This window comes from Ovis canadensis, chromosome 24 (genome assembly GCF_042477335.2).
Source record: "Ovis canadensis isolate MfBH-ARS-UI-01 breed Bighorn chromosome 24, ARS-UI_OviCan_v2, whole genome shotgun sequence".
NCBI lineage: Eukaryota > Metazoa > Chordata > Mammalia > Artiodactyla > Bovidae > Ovis > Ovis canadensis.
Window position 1 is genome coordinate 33,786,479 of NC_091268.1, and position 13,960 is coordinate 33,800,438.

The 13,960-nt window shown below is 38.3% G+C and overlaps 1 protein-coding gene across 2 annotated transcripts in view; it reads left to right on the plus strand.

Annotated features, from left to right (window-relative positions):
- The window catches only part of REXO5 (RNA exonuclease 5), a 60,210-nt gene that overhangs the window by 2,236 nt on the left and 44,014 nt on the right, over positions 1 to 13,960 (plus strand). For both annotated transcript variants that reach the window (XM_069570286.1, XM_069570287.1), the window contains exons 2-5: positions 6,426 to 6,538; positions 7,473 to 7,599; positions 8,702 to 8,798; positions 11,972 to 12,115. In XM_069570286.1, the coding sequence (XP_069426387.1) occupies positions 6,426 to 6,538; positions 7,473 to 7,599; positions 8,702 to 8,798; positions 11,972 to 12,115 (481 nt within the window). The remainder of the gene's footprint in view (positions 1 to 6,425; positions 6,539 to 7,472; positions 7,600 to 8,701; positions 8,799 to 11,971; positions 12,116 to 13,960) is intronic.

A 13,960-nucleotide genomic window follows, 5' to 3' on the forward strand; every position in this document is an offset into this window, starting at 1 on the left:
ACTTCCTTATATAGCTGAAAAATTTGACTCTTGTTACCTTGAAATATATTTGATTTGGTCCCCTCTTCCTGCCGTTGCCTCACACCCTCACACCCTCCTCACCCAGCTTAGGCTCTGGTCGTTCTGCATAATGTACCAGGTCACTCTCCATTGTGAATGCCTTCATTGCTACTGTGACAAGCTACTCACTTGGTGGATGCCTGCACATACCCTTTTCAGGCTCTGAATTCAGTGACACTACTATTTGTCCCTTGGGACTGGTGCCCTCCTTACCCTAAATTCTTACATCTGATGCCAGCTTCACTGCTCTCCTCCTCATAATGCTCAGGCTTTGACACTTTACACTGGGCCACTGTCCTGCAATGTATGTTCTGACTTCCTAACCCTTGTTGTTCAGTCACTAAGTCATGTCCAACTCTTTGTGACCCCATGAACTACAGCATGCCAGGCATCTCTGTCCTTTGCTAATTCCTTGAGTTTGCTCAAACTCAAGTCCATTGAGTCAGAGATGCCACCCAACCATTTCTTCCTCTGTTGCCCCCTTCTCTTGCCCTCACTCTTTCCCAGCATCAGGGTCTTTTCCAATGAGTTGGCTCTTTGCATCAGGTGGCCAAAATATTGGAGCTTCAGTATCAGTCCTTCCAGTGAATATTCAGGGTTGTTTTCCTTTAGGATTGACTGGATTGGTCTCCTTGTTGTCCAGGGGTCTCTCAAGAATCTTGTTCAGCACCACAGTTTGAAAGCAACAACTCTCAGGCATTAGCCCTCATGCAGCCTTCTTTATGGTCCAGCTTTCACATCCATACATGACTGCTAGAAAAACCATAGCTTAGACTATATAGATCTTTGTTGGCAAAGTGATGTCTCTGCTTTTTACTACACTGTCTAGGTTTGTTACAGCTTTTCTTTCAAGGAGCATCTTAATTCCATGGCTGCAGTCCCATTCACAGTGATTTTGGAGCCCAAGAAAATAACATTTGTCACTGTTCCCATTTTTCCCCATCTATTTGCCATGAAGTGATGGGACTGGATGCCAGGATCTTTGTATCTGGAATGTAGAGTTTTCAGCAAGCTTTTTCATTCTCCTCTTTCACCTTCATCAAGAGGCTCTTTAGTTCCTTTCTGTTTTCTGCCATTAAAGTGGTATTATCTGCTTATCTGAGGTTGTTGGTATTTCTCCCAGCAATCTTGACTCCAGCTTGTGAGTCACCCAGGCTGGCACTTCTCATGATGTACTCTACATATGAGTTAAATAAGCAGCATAACAATATACAGCCTTTGACGTACTCCTTTCCCAATTTTGAAGCAGTCCGTTGTTCCATGTCCGATTCTAACTATTGCTTCTTGTCCTGCATACAGGTTTCTCAGGAGGCAGGTAAGGTGGTCTGGTATTCCCATCTCTTTAAGAATTTTCCACAGTTTGTTGTGATCCACACAGTAAAAGGCTTTGACATAGTCAAAGAAGCAGAAGTAGATGTTTTTCTGGAACTCTCTTGCTTTTTCTATGATCCAAAGGATGTTGGCAATTTGATCTCTGGTTCCTCTGCCTTTTCTAAATCCAGCTTGTACATCTGGAAGTTCTCAGTTCACGTACTGCCGAGGCCTAGCTTGAAAGATTTTCAGCATAATCTTGCTAGCATGTGAAATGAGTGAAACTGTATGGTAATTTGAACATCCTTTGGCATTGCCCTTCTTTGCAATTTGAATGAAAACTGACTTTTTCTAGTCCTGTGGCCACTGCTAAGTTTTCCAAATTTGCTGGCATATTGAGTGCAGCACTTTAACAGCATCATCTTTTAGGGTTTGAAATAGCTCACCTGGAATTCCATCACCTCCACTAGCTTTGTTCATAATAATGCTTCCTAAGGCCCACTTGACTTCACACTCCTAGGATATCTGGCTCTAGGTGAGTGACCACACCATCATGGTTATCTGGGTCATTATTTTTGTACAGTTTTTTCTTTGTATTCTTGCCACCTCTTCTTTATATCTTCTGGTTCTGTTAGGTCCTTACCATTTCTATTCTTCATTGTGTCCGTCTTTGTATGAAATGTTTCCTTGGTATCTCTGTTACCGAGTCCAAGCTTGCTCTGCTCACTGCACAATAGGCCAGTGAATCCAAGACGAGGTGTTGAGGCAAGGAAGAACTGGCAGACTGAGAAGATGGCCACTAGCACCTCAAAGTAACCATTTTATTGGGGGCTGGATGCCAGGTTCTTTTAAAAGTAGAGAGAAAGAAGCAAAGTAAAAAGGCCATTAATTTTGCAAACATCTAGAATGGCAAGCCTCAGGCAGGGGATGTGTTAATTTTTTCCTTCCTGCCATCCACAGGTGGACAGGGTTCTGACAAAGACATTTTAGTTCAGAGCAGTCAGGCAGAGGGGCAGGATTCTCTGAGGCAAACCATTCTGTATGGTTATATATAATAACAAAAGCAATGAAAACCAAGTCAAAGAAACAGTTTCAACATGGAGTCAGAATTGGCTGCCTCTCTGCAACATCTCCCGTTTTTTTGAAGAGTTCTGTAGTTTTTCCCATTGTATTATTTTCCTCTATTTCTTTTCACTATTCACTTAAGAAGGCTCTCTTACCACTCCTTCTGGAACTCTGCATTCACCTGGACTTCCTCCTGTGTAGTATGCTCTCCCCATCCTACTCAGGCTCTGACATCCCATGTTTGGGAACTGTGATTACTTACTGCTACATATAGAGTCCTTCATACATAGTCAATATTGTATATTTTTATTTGATATGTATAAATTTGTATATTTTTTCAGGAGTTAGCAATATTGTCAGAATGTAAGGTATACATGATTCAGTTTAGTTCAGTTCAGTTGCTCAGTTGTGTCCGACTCCTCGTGAACCCGTGAATCACAGCACACCAGGCCTCCCTGTCCATCAGCATCTCCCAGAGTTCACTCAAACTCACGTCCATCGAGTTGGTGATGCCATCCAGCCATCTCATCCTCTGTCGTCCCCTTCTCCTCCTGCCCCCAATCCCTCCCATCAATGAGTCAACTCTTCGCGTGAGGTGGCAAAAGTACTGGAGTTTCAGCTTTAGCATCATTCCTTCCAAAGAACACCCAGGGCTGATCTCCTTTAGAATTGACTGGTGGGATCTCCTTGCAGTCCAAGGGACTCTCAAGAGTCTTCTCCAACACCATAGTTCAAAAGCATCAGTTCTTCGGCACTCAGCTTTCTTCACAGTACAACTCTCGCATCCATACATGACCACAGGAAAAACCATAGCCTTGACTAGACAGACCTTTGTTGTCAGAGTAATGTCTCTGCTTTTCAATATGCTATCTAGGTTGGTCATAACTTTTCCTCCAAGGAGTAAGCGTCTTTTAATTTCATGGCTACAGTCACCATCTGCAGTGATTTTGGAGCCCCAAAAAATAAAGTCTGACACTGTTTCCACTGTTTCCCCATCTATTTCCCATGAAGTGATGGGACCAGATGCCATGATCTTCGTTTTCTGAATGTTGAGCTTTAAGCCAACTTTTTCACTCTCCTCTTACACTTTCATCAAGAGGCTTTTTAGTTCCTCTTCACTTTCTGCCATAAGGGTGGTGTCATCTGCATATCTGAGGTTATTGATATTTCTCCTGGCAATCTTGATTCCAGCTTGTGCTTCTTCCAGCCCAGCGTTTCTCATGATGTACTCTGCATATAAGTTAAATAAGCAGGGTGACAATATACAGCCTTGATGTACTTCTTTTCCTATTTGGAACCAGTCTGTTATTCCATGTCCAGTTCTAAGTGTTGCTTCCTGACCTGCATACAGATTTCTCAAGAGGCAGGTCAGATGGTCTGGTATTCCCATCTCTTGAAGAATTTTCCACAGCTTATTGTGATTCACACAGGCAAAGGTTTTGGCATAGTCAATAAAGCAGAAATAGATGTTTTTCTGGAACTCTCTTGCTTTTTCCATGATCCAGTGGATGTTGGCAATTTGATCTCTGGCTCCTCTGCTTTTTCTAAAACCAGCTTGAACATCTGGAAGTTCATAGTTCATGTATTGCTGAAGCCTGGCTTGGAGAAGTTTGAGCATTACTTTACTAGTGTGTGAGATGAGTGCAATTGTGCGGTAGTTGGAGCATTCTTTAGCATTGCCTTTCTTTGGGATTGGAATGAAAACTGACCTTTTCCAGTCCTGTGGCCACTGCTGAGTTTTCCAAATTTGTTGACATATTGAGTGCAGCACTTTCACAATATCATCTTTCAGGATTTGAAATAGCTCAACTGGAATTCCATCACCTTCACTAGCTTTGTTCGTAGTGATGGTTTCTAAGGCCCACTTGACTTCACATTTCAGGATGTCTGGCTATACCATCGTGATTATCTTGGTCGTGAAGATCTTTTTTGTACAGTTCTTCTGTGTATTCTTGCCACCTCTTCTTAATATCTTCTGCTTCTGTTAGGTCCATACCATTTCTGTCCTTTATTGAGTCCAGCTTTGCATGCAATATTCTCTTAGTATCTCTAATTTTCTTGAAGAGATCCCTAGTCTTTCCCATTCTGTTGTTTTCCTCTCTTTCTTTGCATTGATCGCTGAAGAAGGCTTTCTTATCTCTCCTTGCTATTCTTTGGAACTCTGCATTCAGATGCTTATATCTTTCCTTTTCTCCTTTGCTTTTCACTTCTCTTGTGTCAGCTATTTGTAAGGCCTCCTCAGACAGCCATTTTGCTTTTTTGCATTTCTTTTCCACGGGCATAGTCTTGATCTCTGCCTCCTGTACAATGTACATGATTATTTGACCAGGAATTTATCCTGAGAAAATAGGTGTGCAAGGATGTCTATACAAGGATCCTCATCATAATATTGTTTTAATTTAAACAAGTGTCATCAATAGGTAATTTTTTTTAGGTAAGCTGTAAGTTTTTAGGTGAATTGAGAGAGTAGATTATTAAAGTTGATGTTTGTTATATTTAACAGCTATGGAAAGATATTTACAGATTTCCGCGCCACCGCCCCGCCCCAATCCCCATACCAAGCGGCTTGCAGTATCTCTTTTCCCTTACCAGGGATTGAACCCTGAGCTATAGCAATTACAGTGTGCCAAATCCTAACCACTAGACTTCCCTGGGGTTTTTTGTTTTTGTTTTTTTGTCGTGGAGGGAGTTGGTTACAAAACAATGTAAACTGTAATCCCTTGGGGACAGTATAGGATAGAGATGAAAAGGGTTTGAGCTTTGGAGCCTGCATTCTGATTTTGGTTCTCCACTTTTCTGTCGTTCCTCCATTTCTTTATTTGTAAAATGGGGTTAATAGTAGTGCCTACTTACAAAGAATTAAATGATTTTATAGATGTGGGTAAGAAGTGGGTAAGTGCTCAGCATTAGCTTTAAATAGTCACATGGGAAAATAGCAGTAATAATATCTGGTGTTTACTTATCTTAGGGTATGTTGGGCACTGGCTTCAGTACATTACTCTTGCCTCAGTACATTACCTTGTTGGTTTTCCCAATAATCTCATAAGATAGAATTATAATTATTCTATAAATGAAAAAACCTTAGTCTTAGATCAAAGTACTTGTCCCTAACCTCTTAACATCTTATGGCACTTAGAATGGTAGAGCTTGGTATTTGACCTTAGGTAGTGGAACTCCGGGGCTTGAACTCCTAACCACTGTTACTCTGAGGCCTCTCAGACCAAAGGAAAAATGATATGAGTTGTACTTGAATTGTACAAGTACAGGTGACTTATTTTCACCTATCTATTGTCAGTTTTACTCTTCTCTATTATCTGACTTTTTTAATAAGCATGAATAACTTTAATAACTTTATGTAAGTACAAAGCTGTTTTAAGGAGAGGCTTAAAGTCTGACTCCTTTGTTTAGGCCACGTTGGTCTTCTATGATCTGACTCCAACTTCACTTTCCTCTCATATCTCCATTGCTCTACGAAACAGGCAGTCTTGGCTCCAGCCAAACCAAACTACGTATTTAGGCACAATGTTTCCTCCTACCTGGCTGACTCTACTTTCAAGGTCCGGTTCCATTATTTTCATCTCAGTTATGCTGTCTCTAAAATTCTCCAACCCCCCAAGACAGTTAGTTTTAGCCTCTTTGCTCCTTTATCTTTAGAACAGCACCTATATCTTAAACAGGAATTACCTGTTTTTGCATTTTTTCTCCCTGGTAGAATGGGCTTCTTAACAGCATATTTTATTCATCCTGCTATTACTAGCACATAACAAGCTAGGGATATCTATAATTAAGGTTCCGTATCAGTGTTTATTAAATATCTTAGTAATACTGTCATATCACAGGTTGTTTTAGGCCTTCATTTCTAATTAATTAGAACCCTCCTTATGTTTATATTATGGTAAAATAATAAGAAACTAGAGTATTTTAAAATTTGCCTTGTTTTTGTTGCTGTTGTTTATAATAATCTGTCATGCCTTGATTTACTTTTGCAGAAAGCTCGATTATCTACCATTTTATTTGCTGAAAACTGTGAAGTAACCCATGGCCAGCTATGTGAATTGCTGAAGTATGCAGTTCTGGGCAAATCCAGTTTTCCTAAACCCAGGTATGAGATGAACTTTAGATGGATATAGACCTGAGGTTTCAAATTTGTATCTAGGGAACCATATCTGCCTGACATTTTTTATTTGCCCACCCAGAATGTCCTAATTTTTTAAACAAAATTACCAGCAATTTAAATTGGAAATTCCTTTGTAAAAATCCATATTTCTTGAAAAAATTCTGACAACTGTCCTTATGAATATTGGCCTCTCATTTTAGATGTATACTTCAATGTCCCATCTGGCCTGCTTCCCTTATTTATATTATCTGTTTGGCTGCTATAGGTATTTTAGTTTATAACCTCTGATGGAGACCTGATTGAAATAACATCATATATTAAGAATTCCAATCTTTTTTCTTCTTTACAAATCAAGGGCAAAGAGAATATGACTGTTCTGGTATCCTTAGTGCCATTTTTAAATGTCTAATGAAAATTGTGTTTGTGTATGTGCCAATAGAGAGATTTTCAGATATATACTTCTGTCTGGGGGTTGGGTAGCTAAATACCTCAAAAACCCTCTCTGCATTAATAGATACTGCCATTGCTCTGTTACTTTATCTAAAACTGGCTTTCTTGAAGCCAGTCATGTGCTACTTCCATAGAAAGGATTGTAGAGCAGATTAGGGTGTTGAAGGTACGCCTTTGTAAATTGAGCTTAATTAGTTCCAGTTTAAAACACATCTTAATAAGATTTTAGATTTGAATTCATTGTGTTTCACTTGGTATTCTACTTGATTTGAATGAAATAAATAATTACCTCAAGAGATCTTTGTTTAAATTCTGTGCTGTAATTGCTGTTCTTCATTTCCAGGCAGTCAATGAGCAGTGATAAACTCTGATAGCTGTTGCTCAGTGCATTTTTCACACTTCCCTTCTGAATGCCTGTAACTGACTTAAAAGTTTCAGTCTTAGCTGTATTGGTTTGATTTTTCAACAGCTGGTGCCAGCTTTTTCACCAAAACCACCTGAAAAATGTGGTGGTTTTTATACTGCAGGGATTGAGTCAGCTACACTTTTACAAGTTCTATTTGGAATTTGGATTTCTCCGAAAGGCATTCAAACATGTAAGTCAAGAAAACTTTTTATTTGGACTTGAGTCAGGTTCTCACACTTCGAGACTAGTGCATATATTAATTGTGCTGCTTGGCAGCCTCATTGAACAAGAAGTAGAAGTTGTAGAAAGCTAAAAAGGCTACAATTGATACCTTGTGTTGGGATTAGATTTGTCTCTGATTTTTCCTTTTGGTTATCTAGGCAGAATCTCAGATTGCAATCTATAGTTCCCAGGCTGTAATCTATAGTTCCCAAATTGTAGTTGACATTGTCACATATTATTTGGGCATTGGTGTTTTTGAAAATTATAAAATTTATATAAAATCCATATTTCTTGGCCTCTCTTGACAATATCACAAGATTGAGTTCCCTTAAAACAGTATCTGGAGCTGAATAGCCGCTGTCTTCTTTAGAAAGGGCATGTACTCTTCATTTTCCCATAGCCTCCTCCATTCTTTATCAGACTGTTTCATCCATTTACCCTGGAGAGCATTTGAATTTGTTAGCCCTAACCTAATTCTCCTTGGGTCTTCATTTTCTTTTCTGCTTTAATTTGTTGAATACTACCTATGTGCTCAGCCCTTTATTACTCATACTTAGCATGCATCATCTTTAATTCTCAGAATAGTCTTATAAGAGATACTTTTTAAAATTCCCATTTTATTCGTAAGGAAACTGAGTAATGCGTCCGAGTTACAGCTAGTAAGTGGTTGAGCTGGAATTTAAGCCCAGGTGAGCCTGAGGCTTGAACTCTCAATCATTGCTTTTCTGTGTCATTTTTACCTGGCATGTTATCCACTAAAGTAATGCATATGAAAGTGCTTTGAAAAATAAAGGGTACTTTGCTTTTCTGAGTTACAAGTTTTTTAATGTTTATTTCTTTAGTATAATGTGAAGCAAAGAAAATTGCTAGAGTAGGATAAATGGTATTTCACTTATTCAGTCATTTTTACACATTAAGGAAACAGTTCTCATTTTACAATGCAAACAGTTAAGGTCCAGATTTTTCATAGCGCTGAGCTGAGTCTACATAGCATAGCACTGAGTCTAGACCTTTGACAGTATTTTAACTGCTTTCAAACGTTTTTGTAAAAGCCTGTTATGTATTTTCAGAAATTCCGCTTGCCTCCCCCTTCATCTGATTTCCTAGCTGATATCATCGGGCTGCAAAAGAAACAAATAATTGGGAATCTGCCCAAAGCAATGGAAGGTATGATTATGACTCTGGTTTGATGATTTGCTCATATGGATATGCTTTGTTGTTCCTTAGTCACTAAGTCATGTCTGACTCTTTGCCTCTCCATAGACTGTAGCCCACCAGGCTCCTCTGTCCATGGATTTGTCAGGCAGGAATACTAGAGTGGGTTGCTATTTCCTTCTCTAGGGGGATCTTCCTGACCCAGGGATTGAACCCCCCGGTTCCTGCCACATCTGCAGGCAGATTCATTGCTGCTGAGTCACCGGGGAAGCCCTTGGATATGCTTACAAGTAGGTTTATCAGTCAAGTTTATTTTTGCAAACAACAAAACTCAATTCCAATTAAATTAAGCAGAAAAGCGATTTTGTGTGTGTGTGTGTGTTTAAGGAAAAAGAAAAGTATATTCCCTGGTTATCACTGACAGTAGATTCTTATGAATCACTGTGAATCATTTTTAAACTGTCCCTGGGTCTTTGTACACACAAATGTACAAATGGGAAGGAAGATCTTACCTCTTACTAATGAGGGGATGCTCACTAATACTACCCACAATGGGGAATAGGCAAGTTTAGATGCTGGCCAGCTAAAGTATAAATATCCACAATAGCAGTGTTTTTCAGACTGGGTTGTGTCCCATTAGCAAGTTATAGCTGACCTTGTCTTTTGAGGGGCAAGGAGGTGAGTGATGGAATAGACCTTAACAGTTCATTGCAGATAGTAAGGTAAGTATTGTTCAATAATGCTTTTTGTATGTATATTCAGAAATCATTTAAATTATTGAATAGTTGCACTGAGGGAACATGAAAAAGTGGTGAGGAAGAACCAATGATTCCTTTCCATATTCTCCATCACTGTGTTTCCTATTATCTTCTAGCTCAAAAGCATCTTACTTCCTATCTTTGCATTGTTTCCCTTTCCTTCTTTCTAATAGATGTCCATATCAGACCTGCAATTTCATTTAATTTGACATCTACTATGTTTTGACATATTTGAGTGAATTACAGAGTAGTCATTATGAGATTCAAAACTCATGTAAAACCATTGAGTTGTAAAAGAAAGGATGTAATCTGAAAAAAAGAAATTGATGTGACTGAAGAATATGGATTGTTGAGGGTGACTAGGGGTGGAGATGGAATAAGAGGGGATGTAGTAGTGAGAGATGAGGCTTAGAGGTAGGTTTAAATGTTTTGCAGGCTGTAAATGCCATGCTAAGAATTTTGGGTTTATTCTGTAAGCATTGAGGAACTAGAGGGTTATAGCTAATTCTCTGTCCTAAGGATTTTGCTTCAGTTTCCCAACCTAAATATCAAAGTCCAAGTTATAGTCCAAAGTCCATAGCACTTTGATCTTTCTTCACTTTAGTCTTTCTTTGAAATATTCATCTATTCTTCTCCAGTTTACCCACCTCTTCTGGGGATAACTCCCGTATCTTTGGCTTTGATGTCCCAAATTCCAGGCCTACATTTTCTCATCTGCCTGCTGGATGTTGCTACCTGGATATTCCATTGTACCCTCAATTGTAGCATAATTAAAAGCATTTTTTTTCATCCTTAAATAATAGACTTCCACCTTCAAATCCTCTTTCCTGTTAGTGTTGTTTTTCTCTAAGACACCAGTCTTGAATTTTAGAATTTCTTTTATTTTGGCTCCCCATACCCAATCTGCATGACTCATTCCCTTTGCTATTAAGAATCTCTATTCAAATGTTACTTTATAAGAGACCTTCCCTGATTATAAAATATATGACATTAACCCTTTTCCTGCCCTAGCACTCCCATTCCTCCTTTACCTTATCCTCACCTAATATATTATGTATTTGTTTATTGTACATCTTCTCAACTAGAATTTAGGAGAATTTGTTGATTTTGTTCATTGGGGAATCTACTGGGTAGAGCAATTCCAGGCATATAATAAGTACTCAGTAAATATTTTGTTGACTGAATTGAATTATTCTGTCACTATGCTTTATCAGTTTTTCTTCTGTAATGTTTCTTTTATCCTTTTTCTTTCATCCCTCCACCATCTTAATCCAGACTTTTTTTTTTGCCAGAATTATTGCAAAGTCATTTTTCTCTCTACTACATTTTCTACATATCTTTGAGATTGATCTTTCTTAAAGTAGTGTTTGGTTATGCCACTTCCCTTCTCAGGAGCTTTCTGTTGCTCCATAAGTCCAAACTCTTGAGCCTGAAGTTCATAGTGGTCTACAGTTCACTTTTTCCTTCTTCTTTCAACTTGTTTCTTATACTGCTCTTCTACAAAGATCTTTTGTCCTCCCTGACTTGTCTAGTCATTACCTTACCAAGTTTGGTTTGTACATTTCTCTTACTTGGAATGCCCTCTTTTCTTATTTCTGATATTTTGGCTGTTTGGGTTGCCAGGACCAGATACCCATTTAGGCCACCTTAAGTGAGAGGATATTATTTGAAGGATGCCTATGGACTAGAAAGACATCAAGAATCTAAGTGCCTCTGGTGAAGACCTTTTCTTTATCCTTTTCATGGCATCTTAGCTTCTTTGTTTTCTGTTCTAACCGGTCTGTTCTCTGTATTTCTACTTCAGTTTTGGAAGCAAGAAAGCTGATCAGCTTAGCTGATACCCTTATTCTTTTTGAGCATGGCAAGGAATACCAAATTACTGGTCAGTTTATAATTGGCTCCCTCTTTAGCCAGGTCCCCACTCTTAATCCAATCAGTAACTGCTGCTTCTTAAAGAACAGGCTTGTGTTTGAGTAAGTGGTTAGGGGTGCAGTAGACTTATTAGGAGTGGCAGACACTGTAACAGACTAGTTTCAGTTCAGTTTAGTTGCTCAGTCATGTCTGAGTCTTTGCATCCCCATGGACTGCAGTATGTCAGGCTTCTCTGTCCATTGTTAACAGGCTAGTTTAATACAGCAAATATCTGAATTCTGCCCTTTAAGACTAGACTCAGCTAGTCTTTTCCTCTCTTGAACCATTTCTGACTATCTCAGCCAGTGTATTCTCCCTTTCCCTTTTATAGCTTTTATTGTTACAACCCATTTGAGAGTTATTTTTGCTTTGTGCTTCTGTAAATATATTAGAATGCAAGCTCCTTTAAAGTTGGGATTGGGCTTATAAACCTTTTGATCTATACATCATTAAAAGACATGTCCTCTGAGGTCTTATAAATATACTTTATAACATATGTGATTGTCTTTGTTTCAGGGTCTTTACATTTTGCTAGCTCAAAAATTAGCATCAACTTGCAGAAAGACCCCATCATTCAAAAGTATGGCTCTAAGAAAGTGGGCTTGACTAGATGCCTTCTCACAAAGGAGGAAATGAAAACATATCACTTTCCATTACAAGGTTGGTATAGATTTTATCCTGTGTTGGCAACAATGGAAGAATATCTGTCAGTTTGTTTAAAAATATTACTGTTGAAAGTTTGTTTTTATGGACCGCTTTCCAAGTGACTTATTCCATCCTCTATTAAAGAGGAAATACTTTAAGTGCAATGTTTCGTAAAGTATAGGATGTATACTGTGACTGATTTTACATAGTACATGAACATGACCTTAAATAACATTGAAATATTTTGTGGGAATAAAAAAATATTCCTTTTTTATTTTTCTTTCATTCCTTTTTAGTGTATTGAAGTCAGTATGTCTTTAACATTTTAACACTTCTCTAGTACTTCTAATCTTCCTCCCACCCACCCCCACCTCCATTTTCTTTAATAAATAGGTCTAGGCTCAGAGCCTTGGTCAGTTATGTAGTAAGACTTTAATAAAAATTCTTTTATTTATTACCTCTTAATCACAGCAGTAATGTTATAATTTCTTTAAAAAAAAAGCCCTATTGAGATATAAGTAACCTATCATACAGTTCACCCATTTAAAGTATACAATTTCAACAGTTTTTAGTATGTTTGCAGATTTCGTCAACTATTGCCACAATCAGTTTAGAACACTTTCCTCACCCTAAAAGAAACCTTGTACTATCATTTCCTGCAATGCCCTTTAGCCCAAGGCAACTACTAGTTACTCTCTGTTAATAGTTTTACCTATTATGAAACATAAATGGAATCACACAATATGTGGTCTTTTGTAACTGTTTTTTTTTAGCTTAGCATAAAATTTTCATGGTTTATCCATGTTGTAGCATGTATTATTATGTCATTTATTTTCATTCTAATGATATTCCATGTATGTTTATACAGTTTATTTATCCAGTCATCAGTTGATGACATTTGAGTTGTTTATTCTTTGGGGCTGTTGTAAATAATGCTACATCCAGATGAAAGTTTTTTGCATGGGTATATGTTTTCATTTTTCATAAGTATGTAGCAAAGGGTATATACCTACCAAATCCTATGGTAACTCTGTTTATCCTTTTAAGGAACTACCAGACTGTCTTTTTTTTTCCTTTTTTAAAAATTTAAAATAATTTACTCATTTATTTATTTTAATTGGAGGCTAATTACTTTACAGTATTGTGGTGGTTTTTGCCAAACATCAACATGAATCAGCCATGGGTGAATATGTGTCCTCCCATCCTGAACCCACCCCTCACACATCCCTCCCTACCCCATCACTCTGGGTTGACCCAGCTTTGAGTGCCATGCTTCATGCGTCAAACTTGTACCGGTCATCTGTTTTACATATGGTAATATACATGTTTCAATGTTATTCTCTCAAATTATCCCACCCTCGCCTTCTCCCACATAGTCCAAATCTCTGTTCTTTACATCTGTGTCTCTTTTGCTGTCTTACAGATAGGGTCGTCATTACTGTCTTTATAAATCCCATATATATTCCATATAAATTACATATATACAGTGTTAGTATACCGTATTGGTGTTTCTGTTTCACTTCACTCCATATAATAGGCTCCAATTTCATCCACCTCATTAGAACTGACTCAAATGCATCCTTTTTTTAATAGCTGAGTAATATTCCATTGTGTATATGTACCACAGCTTCCTTATCCATTCTCTGCCGATGGACATCTAGGTTGCTTCCATGTCCTAGCTATTGTAAACAGTGCTGCAGTGAACATTGGGGTACATGTGTTTCTTTCAATTCTGGTTTCTTCGGTGTGTATGCCCAGCAGTGGAATTGTTGGGTCATATGGCAGTTCTGTTTCCAGTTTTTTAAAGGAATCTCCACACTGTTCTCCATAGTGGCTGTACTAGTTTGTATTCCCACCAAC